The 18,152-nt window shown below is 40.4% G+C and overlaps 1 protein-coding gene across 1 annotated transcript in view; it reads left to right on the top strand.

Moving 5' to 3' along the window:
* antxr1c (ANTXR cell adhesion molecule 1c) overlaps nucleotides 1-18,152 on the top strand; it is a 37,887-nt gene that overhangs the window by 10,444 nt on the left and 9,291 nt on the right. Inside the window, exons 2-17 of the mRNA XM_023395579.2 lie at nucleotides 726-797; nucleotides 2,214-2,285; nucleotides 3,282-3,363; nucleotides 3,484-3,514; nucleotides 3,606-3,679; nucleotides 3,825-3,893; nucleotides 4,744-4,824; nucleotides 5,394-5,454; nucleotides 6,808-6,906; nucleotides 7,297-7,366; nucleotides 12,262-12,340; nucleotides 14,800-14,895; nucleotides 15,063-15,101; nucleotides 15,368-15,466; nucleotides 15,575-15,742; nucleotides 17,147-17,227. Of these exons, the coding sequence (XP_023251347.1) occupies nucleotides 726-797; nucleotides 2,214-2,285; nucleotides 3,282-3,363; nucleotides 3,484-3,514; nucleotides 3,606-3,679; nucleotides 3,825-3,893; nucleotides 4,744-4,824; nucleotides 5,394-5,454; nucleotides 6,808-6,906; nucleotides 7,297-7,366; nucleotides 12,262-12,340; nucleotides 14,800-14,895; nucleotides 15,063-15,101; nucleotides 15,368-15,466; nucleotides 15,575-15,742; nucleotides 17,147-17,227 (1,273 nt within the window). The remainder of the gene's footprint in view (nucleotides 1-725; nucleotides 798-2,213; nucleotides 2,286-3,281; nucleotides 3,364-3,483; nucleotides 3,515-3,605; nucleotides 3,680-3,824; nucleotides 3,894-4,743; nucleotides 4,825-5,393; nucleotides 5,455-6,807; nucleotides 6,907-7,296; nucleotides 7,367-12,261; nucleotides 12,341-14,799; nucleotides 14,896-15,062; nucleotides 15,102-15,367; nucleotides 15,467-15,574; nucleotides 15,743-17,146; nucleotides 17,228-18,152) is intronic.

The following is an 18,152-nucleotide window of genomic DNA, read 5'->3' as shown; positions in this document are numbered from 1 at the left end:
TGTACAGCACAGGCTAATTGTTTTAAAGAGTTTCCCCCCAGTGGTGTTTGTGATACATAAACAGGAAGGTCCATGTTCTTTATCAGATTTAGCTTTAATATCCTTTCCTACAAGGGTCTGTAACAGATAAAAAGGATGTAATAGCTAGCTATCTGTTGCTAGCTAGGCAGCTAAAGAGCATGCTAGCTCTTGATAGTGACTGTGGAATAAATTATTCTTCTTCTGGTAAAAAAAAAACAAAAAACAAATATTTTTGTTACAGATAATTCTGATAGATAGTAAAGACTCAGTAACACGTTAAACAGTTGTGTTCTTCCCAGTACACGTTCAGCTTGTGCTTCATGTTATGGAGCTAATGATTTTACCCCCTGTTGTCTTTGGCTAACAAAGCTGTGTTTTTCTTGTTTTACTGCTCTGCCATATGGAGATTTGTGTGTGTCTGAAAAATAGCTTAAACCTTAGTATTCTGTTTGAGTTCTTCCAGGACAAATCATTTGTGACTCACAGAAATTACATTTGCAACTATCTGTTATCTTCCAAACATGCTATTTCATAATGACTAATATGTGCTTTGAAGAAAAGGTATCAGTTACTGTATGTTCATTCATGACTGTTGTACACAACTGATAACTTGATTTGTTTCAGGAATGCTGAGATGTTGAATTAAGATGAATTTCTTAGGCTTAACTTTTATCTTAATGGTTTTCCATTTTTCCTTGTCTTAGGTCTGGCAGTGTGAAGAATCACTGGGATGAAATCTACTACTTTGTGGAGAATCTAGCTGAGAAATTCAAAAGGTAAGAGCATAAACATGTATGTAAACATACAGTACATGGTAACACAATCAACCCAACAAATATGCAGGAAAAAGTGGAACTACATAGGCCGTGAAAAGTTTCAAAAATAGGCTGCGAGTCTCCAGACACTAAAAGCCTTGTTGCCTCTGTGCTCGACTTCCTGGAGCCCGGAGATGTAGATAACTGATGAGAAACCCACACTTTACTCACCAGTCACCCCGGTAAAGTAAAATAAAATCTGTCCCTGCAGCAACAACTGAGTCACTCAGTCTCCAGGCTGATGTCTCACTCTGTCTCTGCAGTAGCTGGGTTGACGTCTGATGTCAGCGGGGTTGCCAGCAGTGAATACAGGCTTGAACGTCTTTAGGGATATGACCGGTCTTGGTTTTACGGCCTCTTTAGACTGAGAAGAAGGCAAAGTGCTATGAATGCTGGGAAATGGTGGTGTGATGGATGCTTTAAATGGACAAGGCTAACAAAACCTAACATAACACTTTTGCCAAATGATACTCAGATCTTATATTTATGATAAGTTTCAGCAATAATCAAAATGAAATCTACACTTTAATGCAATGCAGCACTAGAAAAATAAGTGTGGAATAAAATGCAATATTTCAACCAACATCTGTCCTTCAGCTCATGGACGGCTTTGTTTCTGCTTCCACAACAACACCTGGAGGTTTTCGGTTTAGCCCAAGCAAACAATAAAACCTCCTCAAAGTTTCAGTTTGAAACACACATGAGAAAGTTATAAACAGCACAAATCTGTATTAACTTATTCCGTCTCACAAGCAACACACTTCTCAGGTCAGATAATTAAGCATGTGTGTGTTTACATGCATGCAATTCTTTTCTTATTATGCTTTTTCACCAATAAACAAAAGTAACAAATATTTTCACATCTGAATGTCAGTAACAAAGTCACTGTCACGCACAAGGGACCAAATCCCGACATTGGCTCGAAGCCATGGATGGTGTCAGATTGCGTCTTAGTGTTTTGAGCTGCATTCAAAACAACAAAATAGCTCATGCACAGACAAAGGAAGTGAGGTAATTTGTCCTCAATGAGATATTCATCATTTAAATGAAAGGATCTTTACTTATTTTATGATTCTGAGGAAAACAATATGTTGCTGTGCAAGTATTCCTGCAATGATTAGCGTCAGATGATGTTGAAATGTTTGTATTAGTTGTACTACATGTTGTGCAAGGTAGTGAAACACCAACCAGCAGCCAAATGCTGTGGAAATTCATCTTTTATAGTTACCATCAGTCTTTGGCACATATGATCAGTGGCTTACAGTGGGGATTTTTGTACGTCATCTACTCTATAATAAAAAAAATAATAAAAAAAGAACTGAAACCAATCGTGGGCTGCTGAATATTGGGTGTGATGATGTTTCTTTTCTGTTCCAGTCCAATGCTGAGGATGTCCTTCATTACATTCTCCTCCAGAGCATCCACCATCATGAAACTGACGGAAAACAGGTGAATGAGGTTATGGCTGACGCAGTCTGTTGATTAATGTTATCAAGGAACTGACAAACCTAATCTGAATGTGTGTTCAAAATAAATGTTATTTCAGCATGGAGAAACAATCAGCCTTAAAGTAAACGCAAACCGAAACACCAGAGTGAAGGCAGATGATCCCTAAACTGACATGAAGCTGAAAATGGGCCCAAGTCACCATTTAACTGTCAATGCATAAATCTCAGAGTTATTTTGTGCCGTGAGAGGAAAACTCACTATTAACCACTATCATGTAAAATGAGGTTCCAGCTCCAACAAAGCTGTTTCCAGCTTCAGTTGTCAGTGATGTAAGAAGAGTTCAGATCCTTTACCTAAGTAAAACTATTTATACAACAATGTAAATATACACACACAAACACACACACACACACACACATATATATATATATATATATAAATAAATCCATTACTAGCAAAAGTCATGCATTTAAAATCCTAAAGTAAAAAAGTACAAAAATGACCAAGAGCAAAACGTACTTCATTCTCATTCTGCAGTAAAAATCTCCCCTTTGACTGACATCATTAGATTATTAATATTAATAAATTGCATTTTACTGTTGTAGCAAGTCAAGTTGGAGCGAGTTTTAGCTACTTCATATACAGTTTGTAGTTTGGTCCTTTGTTAAGAAAAGCGCTATGTAAAAAAAGTTTTATTATCATCATTATTATTATAATAAGAGGTCGGTCCCCTCCTTCGAGTCACAAGATAAATCTGAGGCGTTGCAAGATGATTGACAGATAAATGTGGTGCATTGAAACGTGCCATATTTGTCTCTGAAGTGTAATGACGTACAAGTATAAAGTAGCATAAAATGGGAATACTCAAGTAAAGTACAGGTAGCTCAGAATTGTACTTAAGTGCAGTACTTGAGTTAAACTGACAAACAGGTGACAAATAAAGCTGCAGATGAATTGTATCTTCATCAGAAGCTATGCTCTGTTTCCTCTCTGCAGAGTGGACATCAGAAAGGGGCTGAACGCTCTGAAAAGGGAGATTCCAGGTGGAGACACGTTCATGCACCTTGGATTGCAGAGGGTAAGTCTGTTGCTTTTTAACATGTTCTCACCTTTCTTTTCTTTTTTTAAGCAAATGAGAGTTCATTGAATCACTTGTTTCCTGACAATCTGACCTTGAAAGTTTCTTCTTATTTAAAAGGCAAATGAGCAGATACACCGTGAAAACTTTGGTAAGCACCAAATGACTAATCCTTGTGAATACTTACTACAGGCTAAATCATATTATGCTGAAGTTACAGCACAGCTCTATGTTTTTTCCAGGCACGGCCAGCGTGATTATTGCACTGACAGACGGGGAGCTGCAGGAGCATCAGCTCATCACTGCACAGCAAGAGGTAGAAACCTAATACTGAGGCTGATTTCCCAAACTGCTGCAGTTGAAGCTCAAGTGACAGGGTTGCTCTGGAAGCAGGGATACTCTCATTGCTTGAGCGCCAGATTTCTGAAAATAACACATTTATTCTCTCTTTCTAACAACAGGCGGAGAGAGCCAGGTCTCTTGGAGCTATTGTGTACTGCGTTGGTGTCAAAGACTTCAATGAGACACAGGTAATACCCATTCCAGGGCAATAAATCTGTACTTTATTTGGTTAACTTAACATTTATATTCCGTACATGTCATACATCTGATTTGAAATAAAAAACAATTCCCTAAACTTCACTGTGATTATCTTTGAAATCTACGAGCCAGTCACAGTTAACCATGTATGTATTGTACCGCATGAGCCGTGGAAACATCCAAAATGTTGTTACCTCCATGTTGCATGCTCTAGTGTGTATTCAGTGGCCTCTGCGCAATTTGGCTAACCCATAATTTAAAATTTCCTGAAAACCAATCTGAGTGCTGCTGCAGATTCCAACACGCGAGGCTGGACTGGAGATTTGTATGTAACTTGAATAATCCTCAAGAGTTTGCGTCAACATGATGAGGAGGATAATTCAGGTTCCTGTATTTAATGTGATGGATATTTAAGAGCTAAGGGATTGTAACCGATACATTTGGCTTCAACCAGCCCCCTCAAGTTTAGTTCAAGCCCCATTTGATTGATGGTAAATTGATCCATTACCTGATTGTGAAGGTGTGATTATTAATGTGAACAGGATGTGAAAGGGAGAGCCCATACTCTTAGTGCAGTTCCTCCTCTTTACAATCTCTAAAATTGTATATTACATTACATTTTAGGGCAATTGTGGCTTGTTATGATAATTTCAAATAGCAGCCAGTGAGCTGAATGTTGAGGTTACTCAATTGCCATAATTTCAGAACAACATCCCTGGCAGTGGTGAAGAAATTTAACTTTCCATAATTTGAATTTGAAAAGCTTTGTTAATTGATTCTTTCATTCTTCTCCCCTTCTTCCCTCCATCCACTCCTCTTGTCTCTCCTCTCTCCCTGTAGCTGGCCACCATTGCAGACACCATCGAGCATGTGTTTCCTGTCCTGGGTGGCTTCCACGCCCTCCGGGGGGTCATTGATTCGGTAAATAAACACGTCTCTGTGCAGGGAAGTGGTCCTGTAGCTAAACAGCAAGCTGTCCACATTCATGTGCTCTGTGTCAGTAGAATTACCTACTTCCTATTTGGATATTGTAACCGGAGTATATCTAAGAAGTTATATCAAGCACTACAAGCTAATGTAGTTAGCTAAAGATGTGCTCTTTGGCCGCTGCAGTAACTCACAGCTAGACTACTGCTGTTGGTCAGCTAGTCAGCACAGACATGCTAACAACTGCATCTTATCTTGGAGCAGAGCTAACACACTGTTAAAACAATTCTTTACACTTTTGCTCTGTGTTTTTGGTTTGAAAAGGCTAAAAAAGACAAAGACAACGCCCTCTTAACTCTTAATAAACATAGGATCATTTGTACTACAGCCCATTGCACAGTGTAAAGGAGAAATCCGAAGCTCAACAAGGTCAACAAGCTCAGCAAATCTTTGTTACAGTAAAATGTGAAAGAAAAAAACCTGCCGGTAAGAGCAGATGGTAATCAATAAGACTTTAAGTGTAGAAAAATAATCACTGTCTTTTCTCCTCGTTTCCCTTCCAGATCATCAAGAAATCCTGCATTGAAATTTTGGCAGCTGAGCCCTCCAGTGTGTGTGCAGGAGGTGAGAAAACTAGAAACACACACTCACACAAATTGAACTGGGTCCCGCCTGAGTCATTGACACCGATGCCAGCCTGCCATCATTTCTCAAAGTGTGTGTGTGTGTGTGTTAATTTCATTACTGGGTGCCTCAATTCTCCTTCTCTCACTTCAGTAATGACAATCCCAGACTGAAAAAAAACAACCATATATGGGCGTTCAGGTCATTTACAGGAAATCTATTGGGACGCAGTACCACAGTGGGAATAATATCACAGGGTCTCATTAAAAGGATTAACTGCGAGAAGAGTAGCAGTGGTGAGAATGGCTGCAGCTGAAATATAAAGTAGACAACATGCTTTAGTGTCTTGCCAAGAGAAAGATTATGACAGCTAAAGCAACATTAAATGGACATTAAAAAGATTGAAATGAACAGATTAAAGCCGGGGGTTGATTAAACATTTTCTGGCAAAAGCAAAAAGACTTTTATTGTTTTTCACATCTGTTTTTGCCTTTTATTAAAGCAGTGGATTACTTTCACTCTTTAAAAGACAAAAGTATCTCAACCTGCATGTTCAGTCCCATCTTTATACATTTACAGATGACATCAGAGTGTTTTCCCTGTGGTACTTAAATAACTATTAGCAGCTATTTAAGTGAATGTCCAGCACTTCAAGTGGCTCAGTTGTGGTGTGGGAAAGCTTTTTTTTATTTTGTTTATTCAGATTCTATCCATCCAGTTACGAGCCAATTAGAGCTCATAAATTAAAGTCACATGTCTAACTAGTTTGTTCAGTGGACAAATTAGTTTCCTTCCTCCGTTTCTTTGCTTAACAGTGGAAAACAAAAAAAATGTATATTAGAAAAAAGTGGAAAAATACATATATGAGCACATATACAACCATATACATAAGTAGATTCCCGTTTATATACATACATACTAGTGTATACATTAAGTAAACATACAAGAAAATGGTAGTGATGAAGAGTCGTCAGTCTAGAGTTAGTATTATTTATCTTATTAGATTAGTTTTCTCCTACACCTTCATGATTGCATTTTAGTGTCATTTTCTATGGATGATACTTTATGTTTTCACTCCTAATTAACCACATTACACTTGTGAGATCAGAAGACTGAGCCCCATATTTTCACATAACATCCTGTTGCAGTTTCATCCGGGTGACACAGCTCAAAGGAACAAATGAATTACTGTAAGAAACCATGTTTAAATACAGCCCTTCTTGCCACGATGGGTGTGAAATGTAACTGTGTAGTCTTGAACGCTGAAAATGAGCTTCACTTACAATACATACAGTATCAAATGTCTGCTAAGTGTTTGAAATGTAATAATGTCAGTGTGTGTTGTGTAACCAGAGTCCTTCCAAGTGGTGGTGAGAGGAAACGGTTTCCTCCATGCCAGAAACATCAACCAGGTGCTCTGCAGCTTCAAAATCAACGATACCATTACAATCAGTGAGTAGAGCCACACTTCCTTTTTTAATGTAAACCCAGCTGTTCTGTAGCAGGGTTCACAGTAGTCTCGTCTTTCTACGGTGTGTGAACCTGCGTATTCCTCCTTGGGAAAGTGCTTCAGGAGATACGACAGACTCCTCAAAACGCGAGATATTTGCTTAAAAGAGGATCTTCACACAAAGAAAACTCATAATTCTAATTTTATTGCCAGGAAATGGCCACAAGTGGCACAAAATATCAACCTTCTAAAGCCTCTATTGATCAAATCTAGTTTACAAGTACTTGTCTGTATAGTGTCTATAGTTTACATTAATAGACAGCTAAATAATTCAGAGTCTAAACCGAAAGAATATACAGCACATTTATCAAAACACTGTCTCTGCCTCCTAGATGAAAAGCCGGCTGGAGTAGAAAACACATTCTTGCTGTGTCCAGCTCCTGTCATCGATGAAATCGGGAAGTAAGTGCCTCTTATTTTTTTATGACTTCTTTACGATTTCATTTGTTCTTGGATATCTTCTTTCAACTGCCTCTCAGTTTGAAATCGCTTATATTTCACACCCAGTGGCATCCACGTGCATCTTAGATCACATTCTTTGCCTCAAATGCAGAAAACCACATGTATGCACACACGTGTCTAATGTGCACAGACCATAAGAAGCCTGCCATACATTAGCTCTTTCTTTTTCTTTTCTTTTTTTACGATCCCTATCCGCATTCCTCTTTTCTAGATCCCAGTACAGCTTAGCAAAACATAAGCGGCTCTGCAGCCACGCCGCCACATGTAGCTGTAAACCCTTCATGCATGCTAGAAACTTACAAATCTAATGTGACTCAGCTGATGACATGCCATGACACTGGTGTCTGATGTTTTTTATTAATTGACTCCTTAGTCTTAGAGGAGGAATGTGGGCCAAATGTTAAGCATGTATCTGTAATGAGTTTGTTCTCAAAGCTGCTCTCCTCAGATTTGTTTACAAACAACCGACGTGTAATATGAAAAGGGGTTTCTCATAGCGACAGACCCACAGAGAATTATCGCATAGCAACGCATTTTAGCGTCTTTGAGTCGACCGTTTTGGTTTTTGGCCCAAAGCTTGTGCTGCTTTGCTTCAGTCTCACTGAAGTCTCACATCAGAGTCATTTCCAGCCACAGGAGGCAGAAACACAACGTGTGCTACCTGCCCAGCTGCCAAACAGCAGACAGACACAGTTAGTGACTAGCGACACTTAAGGTAAAATTTCCCCTTAGCTGAAGGAGTTACTTAAGGGTGTAGCACAGAATTTTTTGAGAGGACGTTAAGATAGAGTCAGAGGTACCATTAGTTTTTTGGTCACTAAGGTCTTTTGGTTTAACTGACTTTAAGTGATTCCTTAAGTATAAGACCAAGATAAGGAGAAATCCTGAAACACTTAAGTGAACATTTTAAGAAAACCTTAAGGAGAAGACTTAAGGGTGTTTTGTGCAGCTGTTTTCATTTTAAGGAAAAACTTAACTCAGACTTTAAGTAAAATCTTAACCTAAGGTGTTTTATGCAACTGGGCCGAGACACTTCCCTGAGGAGTGACGTGAAAAACCAAAACAGAGCTGAAAAGCGATTACATTTGGAAAGTGGTCAGAAATGTGACTCCAAATGAACGTTAATGTTGTTCCCTTTCTAATGGAGCAGCCTAAAACAAGCTACTGTTTGCTAACATGTTCTCCATAAGAACTTTATAAGGTGATAATACGTCAGTGTTGTGTTTAAAGCTTGTTGCAGTGAATCTAACGATGCAGCTTTAAAGGCTTTAAAACGACTGTTAAATACGACACAATGACAAATAAACAGTATAAATACAAAAATACAACAGTCCCTGTGCCTTTACGTGACGAGGGTGGATCCATGTGCAAGAACCTGATTCACTGCGACACTCGGATCACGTTCCTTGTGTTGTTAACTGTTAATCGATCAACATTTCTTTTCTGATCAAAAATTAAGAGAAGATCTCTTTACGGTGGATTATGTTTGTCAGTTTAGGATCAAGTCTATTGGCATGTGCAGTAAAAGATTCAGTTTGTTATAATCACTTCATTATTTTCCGGCTCACTGAAGACAAAAGGGGGGGGGGGGTGACGGGTTGTGAAAACTAAGACTACTGAGGTTGAGTTCACTCGAACATTCACCACACGACGGTCGCACAGTTTACTGGTGTAACCCTACCACGGGCCAGAACTGCTCTTCATCAGATGACCATACTCTCCTTTTAGAGCCCGACCGTGTTCCAACATCAACAATCCACAAACCTCTCTAACCTTAGTCTTTATGGGAGGAAAAGTACACCAGGCCACAGAATATATGGTTCAGTGGACGGCGGTTAAAGACTTTAAACACATTGAGAGACAAAGAAGGGAGGGGTGGTCCCCGTCTTTCTTTGCACGCCGTCTTTACCTTTTAAGGGTATTTTGTAATTATGAAACAAATTCCTTAATTTTAATATCCCACAGAAGTTATAAATCATGTTAACAGTTAATATTTAGCACTCGCTGTGGCTTGGGAAGCGAGAGAAAAATGGATTTTAACTGCGCCGGTGAAAGATTTAAACAACCTGGACGGATGACTTGGACTTTAATCGATACCTTGGCAGAAAGGTGGTAAAAACCGAGGGAACATTTTGGACCTTTGCTTCTCCTAAACGTACCATTAAATCAGTTCAGTTCTGCCTTTGTATATTTTTTAATGCTGCCTCGGTGCTCTTAAACTTTTTTATCGCTTGACGCCTGAACACTTAACCTCCTGACTCTCCAGTCCCACACTTATCTTTTCCCCCTTCCCCCTTCTTCCTCTCCACCTCTGTCTTTACTTTCAGTGCCACCGTGGCTCTTTTCACCGCCTTGCTGGTTGTTTTCCAGACCCCCACCCGCCCACCTTCTCCGTCTGCCCGTCTGTTCATTTTTCTCCCTGTATCTGTCATTTATTTATCTTTGTCACGCTGAAACTCCCTCTTTCATCCCGTCAGTCTTCCACTCTCTTTCAACTGTCTCCTCGTCCAGTTTTCGGCTGATCAAAGCCGTGTAGCAGCTCGTCTGGTCTTTCAAGTGTGTGGCCGTGTGTGTTTGTATGCAGCCTGATTCACGGCACGGTGGAAAAACCATTGAGAGAGTGTTTTCAGCTCCACTGAAACCCAGACAAATGAACTTTTGGTCTTTGATGGATTAGCAGTTGTTCATATCTTTTGTTTGGCAACAAATTTGAGAATTAAATCGGCCCTTTACTAAAAAACCCAACCCATCTCCTTTCTAAAATCACATTTTGGTCTATTTTCTGTAAAAAATAAAATCAAATAAAAGAGTTCTTTCAGCCTCTTCCACCAGTTACTTTTTTCATGTATAATTGAATGTTGGTGCAAAATATGAGCTCTAGAAAAGGCTCTTTTATTATAAGAGACCAATGCCAAAACCTGGCATCTGCTATTGATGTTTTAGACGGCCTAAATATATCCAGCTGGAAATATCAGGACATGACATAATGTCGTCTATGTTTTGCTGGTTATACACAAGAAGAAGACAAGTAAATAGGAATGCAGGCTATGTCAAGGTACTTGTTTAAGTGCTTTAATGCAGGTCTCAGGGTGACCCCCACCACCTAACCAGTGGCAGATGAATGTCTGCGTCTGCTCCGTCTCTTTCAAGTGTGTGTGTTCATGCTTGAACTGTCTGTCCAGTCTGTTTCATTTCCTTGATTAAGAGCTGTCCGACACAGTGCTCTACAACAAACGTTTCCTCCTCCACATCCTCAAATTCACGCTGGTCAGTTTTCTTTTTGTCATTTTCCCTTTCTCTTTCTCTTCCTTTAATCATTAATAAAAATCAAAATAAGCAAGTTAATTGACCGTAGTGGGCAGCCAGACTTTTGGCACATATACAGATGTATGTAAGTGGTCACATGTTGTCAAGTTTCCACTTGTTAAGCCCTAAGATTGTCTTGAAGTACCAGCTTTTTGTTGGTTCATATGCTGTCCATAATGAACTTCACCCACTGACCCAACTCTTCTCTCTCTTTCCACTCTCCTTTCTTTTTCTTTTTTTTAACCCAGACAGCTCTACCAGTCAGAGCAAAGACAGGTTTATCGGTCACATGGTCTGCTTTCCATCTGCCAGACCTCTTTCACATCCACCTGGGGGGGTGTTTGAGAGGGGAGGGGAGGGGGGGCCTAGAAAGCATGTCTTTCATCCAAATGTTTTCAAGAACTGCACTAGAACAGCACATCACGTGAAATTCTCAGAATTGTTTTTCACCTCTGAGGAGGAGGAAGGGATTCAGACCATCAAGAAAGATCTTGCAGTTCCAAAAACCTTGGGAGGGAGGGAGGGGAGATCCACAAAGTATTTTCTGTTGCCACTGAAGGAAATTATTTTGCAGGTCAATGTAGAGATCATAGACCGTTTCCATCAACTCTTAAATCTTGGCTCAAAACATATTTATTCATTTGGTCTGCTTGCTTGTTTTTTTTTTTCTCGTGCTACTTTGTTGTCTGTTGATGTTTTGATTCTCTGCGTTGATTGTATTCTGCTTGATGTTTTACGGCACTTTGATCAGCTGTGTGATTTGATTTAATTTGATGTGAGAGATTGTTGTCATTCCTTCGAGCTGCACTCTAAGGAGTATGGTGTCATGTCTTGGAAAAACACACAACCTGACCACGAAAATAAAATAAAAAAACCCAATCTCAACAGGCAGGTTGTGTTTTTTTTCTATTTCCATTCTGTTCAAATTCACATATCCTCCGTGCCTGCTGTGTGGCTCACTGGGTCACAAGATCATGTCTGCAGTTTGTTTTTTTCTCTTTTAACCGCTGTGAAAAAAAACAGCACAAGTGAAGCAGGGCTCGTAAACAAAAGTCACAAGACTGAGAGAGCAGCTCATTTATTGGACAGAGTTTTTTGGTAACATGTCCTCCTGCCAGGTATGAGATTCTTGCAGCTGTAAAGAGTCAAACTGTTAATGTGATTCCAGTTTCTCAAATCTTAGCAGAAGAAGCTGGATGTGAGCGTCAACCCAAACATCACTTTCTTCTTAGCTTGAAAATCCGTCTGCTTTGACTGAGCCCTGTGTGTTTTTGTGGTTGTTTTCTGTTGGTTCAAATGACGGTGTCATTACTAACGGAGCAGCTCACAGTTTGCAGTGACGTTATTTGGCCCGAACATGAGTTCAAATGACATCACTCTGATCAAACAAACGGAGCTGAAGGAGGAAGTGCTTCAGACTAAATAAGCTGGTCCAAACAGAGTGTGAACTGATAAAGTTGCATCTGTAACAGTGATGTTTCATCCAAACACTGAGATACTCACCGTTCGTGTCTGTTGTTTTGTTTCAGGGTGATTTATCTCCAAGTGAGCATGAATGATGGTCTGTCCTTCATCAGCAGCAACGTGCACATCACCACCACAGAGTGTGTAAGTGGAAGTCTCTTATACCGTCCCCAACTGATGCATTTCATCTTTCAGTGTGTGATTCAGTACAATTATATTAGTGCATCTTAAATAAAAAACTCCTGTTTTTTGGGGTTTTTTTTAACCACACAAGTTCTTATGTGCAGCAAAGTGCAGCACTAATGCAAAAATTACAGCACACGCAGTAAAAATAAAACGTTGGACTTTGTACCCGAGTAGGTCGCAATATCTTCAAATGGCTAAATTAAAGTTTTTCAGCTTCAAAGATGAAATCATGGATTTAATCTTGAGATTTAAGTAGGTTTTGTAATCTCCTCTTGAATTGCATGTGGTTTACAGTCTTCTTCTTTTCTTCTTTTCTCCTCTCCGACCTCCGTCTCTTACCAACTGTTTCTAGACGCCAGCTGTTTTTGCTCTCTGCAGTGAGTTTCCTTACCTCCTTTATCTCTTTCATCTTCCCTTTCTCACTTTTGTTATTTTCCCCCATTTTTTTCGGGAGCCAAACCACAGGGGTTTGTAAGTAGTGATCCACCCAAAAAAAGATCATCTGAACCCCCCCCCACAGGGTTGGCAGGAGACAAGAGGTTAGGGAAGCAAGTTCATGACCGTGAAGCTGCGGAGCTCAAATCTCAACATTTTGGTTGTAAAAGTGAAAGAGAAGCATCCTGTAACAGCCACAACTGAAGTGCCCTTGTGCAAACCATTTTCCCCTCAGCTGGAGCTGCACTCTGAGACTCCTATAGGTCTGAGGTGTGTGACTGTATATAGCTGTGTCAGCATGAAGCAGGGTGGAGCTTCACTGCCTGAAAAACCAAGATTAAACAAGATGCAATTTAAGACAATTTAAAGCAATTTAACAAAATAAAACGTGTTTTGGAACATATGGGCCGAGGCTCCAGCAGAATCCCACCCAGCGAAAAAGAAATATACGCTTTGAAGCTGTTTTCCATCAGTCCATGTGACATCATGTCCATGAAAACACTGTGAATTCAAACGGCTGTGTTGTGGTTAGTGATATACAGAGCTCAATTAGACATACCATCCCAATTAGCCGCCTCTCACCACTAAACTAAACCATATAGGCTGAAGTCACATCAGGTTTAAAATGGCACGACAAGTTGCTAAGTGGAGATGGATACGCCTGGTCCAATAAACAGCATGCAAGCTAAAGTCTAGGGAGAAATCAAGTCTGAAAACAAACTTCATAAACCCAATAAACCCCCGCAGCCCCTCCCCACACTCCGTCAAAGTACCATATTGATAGGTTCCAGCCTTTTAAAAGTTTGCCCACAAAATCTGCCCATATAGCATGGGAAAAAACATGCTTCATATGTGCATAAGCTGCAAAATACAGATGTGACCACTGTTGAAATTTTCTGAATTGTTTGCTAAACCAGTGTCCCACAAGAGTTGCCAACTTGCTGATTGGGAGATTTCTCAGGAATAGTAATTTGGTTCCACCGAAGCGTCTTCTGCGACCGACCCCACGGCCGAGTTCAGATAAATCCCCCATGTCTTTTCACCACAAGATAGATAGGGGAAAGTCTCACTACACGTCATCCCCATCTGCGGTCTGTAATGGGAACCATGTTTGGCTCACGGACGCCCGCCTTGCTTTAAGTGAGCAATGTCAACTGATGGGAGTCATTCAGGAATCACACAACTTACATGAACTAGTGTCATCAAGAAAAACACAAATATCAACACTGACAAAGAGAATCAGTCTGCAGGCTTCTCCCGTCAACCCACTATGATTATACTGTTATCACTACTGCTACTAATAATATCACTGCTGCAAGTACTGTACTGCTGCTGCCACTATTACCTCTATTGTTTTCTACAGCTACTGTTACTGTTACTTCTGCCAGTGTTGGAAGAAGGACTCTGACTTTTTACTTCAGTAAAAAGCAGTAATACCACAGTGTATAAGAAGATGGAAGTTATGGCTTGCGCACTGCAACTTAACAAAACACATGCAAATACTCACGACACAAGCAAATACAGAAAAGCACTGCAAAGAATCACAGATGACAACCTCCAACCATCACATCAAGCACTGAACAACAACTTTTATGTGTCCCCTGTGGACACTTCCTCTGTCGTCTTCTTTCTGTATTTGGGTGTGTTCAAAGTATTTGCAGCATGTTTGTGTTGTCAAATCTAGGAAGCTGTTTTCTGAATTCATTTGTGTTTTGTCTGTTTGCATGTGTTTTCTCAAGTTGTGGTGTGTTGAGCTCTCAGGGCCACTGTATTAAAGTTTCAGATATTTTAATACTGATGCATGAATGTACATATCACTTCAGTCAGGGTTTTTCCTGGCCGGAAATTAGGCAGGGGTGGAAAGGGGGAAAGTAGTAAAGACATTTGCTCCCCATGTATTTGTAGTTTAAATCTCTGTCCAGCTACGTCAGTCTTGGTGCCATGTTAGTAAAGTACAACTGCCGTGTTTGTCTTTTCACCAGTTCGATGGCACCATTCTCCTCATCACCCTGCTGGTGTTGTTCCTGCTGCTGGCCCTGCTCTTCATGTGGTGGTTCTGGCCTCTCTGCTGCACTGTGGTAAGAAACAAAATCTACATCCTACAACATATTAAAAAAAAAATCTTACGAGCTCCTTTGAGGTGTAAAAGGAGGTGTGATTAATTTGTTTGTGACAAGCTAAACGATGCCTGTTGTTTTCCAGCTCTCATAACACTGAACATGTCATGTGCTTTATTTTTCCACAGGTGATCAAAGAACCACCTCCTCCACCTCCTCCTGAGCCTGTGAGTCAGAACACACACACACACACACACACACACACACACACACACACACACACACACACACACACACACACACACCATTGCATTATTTAACACAACTAAACACACTGTAATGAACTCCTACAGTATAGAAAAACAAGTATGAAAAGCCATGAATACATCTTTATTTGTCATCTATTACTATTGGTGGCCTCTGTATGTTAGAAAGTAATTATCAGAAAGGGGGAAAAGAAAAGTCTGTTTTTCTTTCATTATTTGTGTTTCAGGAGTCAGATGATGAAGATGGCATGCCGAAGAAGAAGTGGCCGACTGTAGACGCTTCATATTATGGAGGAAGAGGAATTGGAGGAATCAAGAGGATGGAGGTGATCATTAAATCGACAAACCATAAAGCTGATGGAGTTACACTAGTTTAGACATCAATCACTGCCTCTATTTTGTATGTATATTCACGCTTCGTCTGCCGTCTGTAGGTGCGCTGGGGAGGAAAGGGTTCGACCGAGGAGGGGGCAAAGCTGGAGAAGCCGAAGAATGCTGTGGTGAAAATGCCGGAGCAGGAGTACGAACCCTTCGAGCCCAAACCTAAGAAACCTCACAGCAAGAAGCCGCCTCAGAGCCGGAAGTGGTACACACCCATCCGGGTAAATACAGCCTTGGTTTCCCTCAGGACCAGCAGACAATAATATAACAGCATTAACTGACCTACATACTGCAGGCAGACAATCTAGAGAAGAACACGCACATACTGTAAATGCATCCTTTGCCGTCCTGAAACAAAATACCAGCTTTTCAGGGACTCAAAATCTGCCTTGTTTACAGTTTGACCACTGTACTTTTTTCTTTTCTTTTTTTTAAGCTCTTGCCCACCAAGTTTCAAATTACTGAGGGTGGCAAAATGTTCTCCTCCTCCAGCTGAAGTTAAAACATGGAAAGCACCACAAGTTTTCTCAAGACAGCAGGGAGAAATAAAGCCTAATCCAACCATGTTTATGTATCATTTGCTGCATAAGCACAAAATTCAACAACTATCAATGTTCACACATAACTAGTGATACAACATTTACTGCAGACAGTCAGACGTTAGTAGACCTGGCGTCAGTGCTGTTTGTTCTTCAATACAGCTCTGTGTAGCAACACTGGCCCTTTATACAGTAGCAGCACTGTTATCTGTACTTACACTGCGACCTTGCAACTTTATTTTAACATGCCACAGCTCTACAGACAGCACTGCAGTGATTCACAGTGAAATTTTACACTCGAAGAAAAAAAAAAAAAAAGGTGAATTTATACACTGACCAGTCTCTGTGTGTTGGGTTGTGGTTGGTCTTTGTGCAGCTCTGCATTGCTACACCTTAGTGTATGATTTTAAAATCAGTTTAAGTCTACAGGAACACTGTACCTTACCCGTTATGTGAGGAAGGAGGATTCTCCCCTTTAATCCATTTAATTCAACAGATTTGTGGCTTTTGTCCTGCAGCTCAGTCAAAAGTTAAATGTTCAGTCTTATCTTCATACAGTTCTCGCTGAACTACATGTACCCTGGATTTCTTATTACTGTTATTACTGGGATCAACATTTATTTCCTGTGTATTAGAAGTAAGCTCCTGCCAAGTTGCTAAGTCTTTCATTTGTTTTTTATCCCACGCTGATCGTCGTATTTTTTGTGAAAAGGAAAAACTTTATTTGTGGAAACAGACGCTAACTTATAGGGAATGAAAAAGGTTCAGGCGTTTGTGTATTAGGTTAATGAGAAATGCACCAAAATATAACCATGAGTCTTGATGTAACCGTAGTGACTAATCATGATTAAAGTGTTTCAGTCAGAGAGGAAGGAACTAATCAGTCAAATCAGCGTATGTTGTGTTTGTTTGGGGTTAAAACCTGCGGACGTTTGGCGTTCACCGAGAACCACAGACCAAATGTTCGCTGATACTGTATAATCAGCATAAATAGGATTGTATGAAGTTATGGATTGTGGTGTGGAAGAGTTTGACGTCCAGATGTGACCAGCTGTTGAACCTGTCTCTTTCTTCTGTCCTGTTCAGGGTAAACTGGACGCTATCTGGGCTCTGTTTCGCCGCGGGTATGACCAGGTCTCTCTGATGAGACCCCAGCCCGGGGATCATGTGAGTACCTCAGCGGTGTACTGTGGGAAATTTTTTCATTTTATGAGATGCTATCACCCACGCCCGCTCTCATTCGCTTCTTCTGTTTCACATTTGTTATGCCTGCAATTCCTCCCTCCTGTAGTGTTTTATACCTGCAGTGACCCACAGCAGCACCACCCTCTTCTTCCTTTCCTTCACTCTTCCTTTCTCCAGAGGTTAGACTCACTGCTCATAATTACAGTATGTTTCACTCTTGAAGTCAAGTAAAGGGCAGGACAGAGATGCTAATGTTAGTAGCATCTACGACCAGCGTCTACACAGCGAATGTGCTACGCTAAAGGATTTCTTTTAACCTGTACACCCCAAAAATAATGTGGTATAAAATGCTTCATACAAACATATAAACCATATAAACCAGCTCACTGTACAGTAGGAAGCTAGTTAGCCAGACAACAGCTTGCAGCTTATTTTAATGCAAATAAACAAACACTTTTTTGGTTTTGTAAAGGCTTAAAAAATTCTGTATTTACCCATGTGCATCACTTTAACATATAGAGAAAGCCGAAGCTTGTTCCTCGTCCCTCCGTGCTGGAGCTGCTCAGTTTTGAGGTTTTGTTTTGGTTTAGTTATTTATGATGAATCAAGTTTCAGAAAATGTTTTCATTTATATACACTCACACCTGTGATAAAACCCTCTCCAGAGTGAGAAAAATATGTCTGATTGACCAAAAAAAACCCATTATTAAGCTCCAAACTGGCTCAGTTTTAAAACAACCCCGGTGTATCTACAGTCTGAAAATGTTTCAGTCATCTGTATGGATTACTCATCCTGTCCTCCCCTCCTCCATCTTTTCCCCTGTTTCCCCTCACTCCTGGTGTTCCTGTGCCGGCTAACACCTCAGCTGGCCCGAGTCCATCCCATTGAGCCAACCTCAGTTTCACA

The sequence above is a fragment of the Seriola lalandi genome, unplaced genomic scaffold (genome assembly GCF_002814215.2).
Source record: "Seriola lalandi dorsalis isolate HSWRI2012SDOR001 ecotype SW California unplaced genomic scaffold, Sedor1 jcf7180002054965, whole genome shotgun sequence".
NCBI lineage: Eukaryota > Metazoa > Chordata > Actinopteri > Carangiformes > Carangidae > Seriola > Seriola lalandi.
The sequence above is the reverse complement of the archived record's forward strand: the minus strand, read 5'-3'. Positions and strand labels throughout refer to the sequence as shown.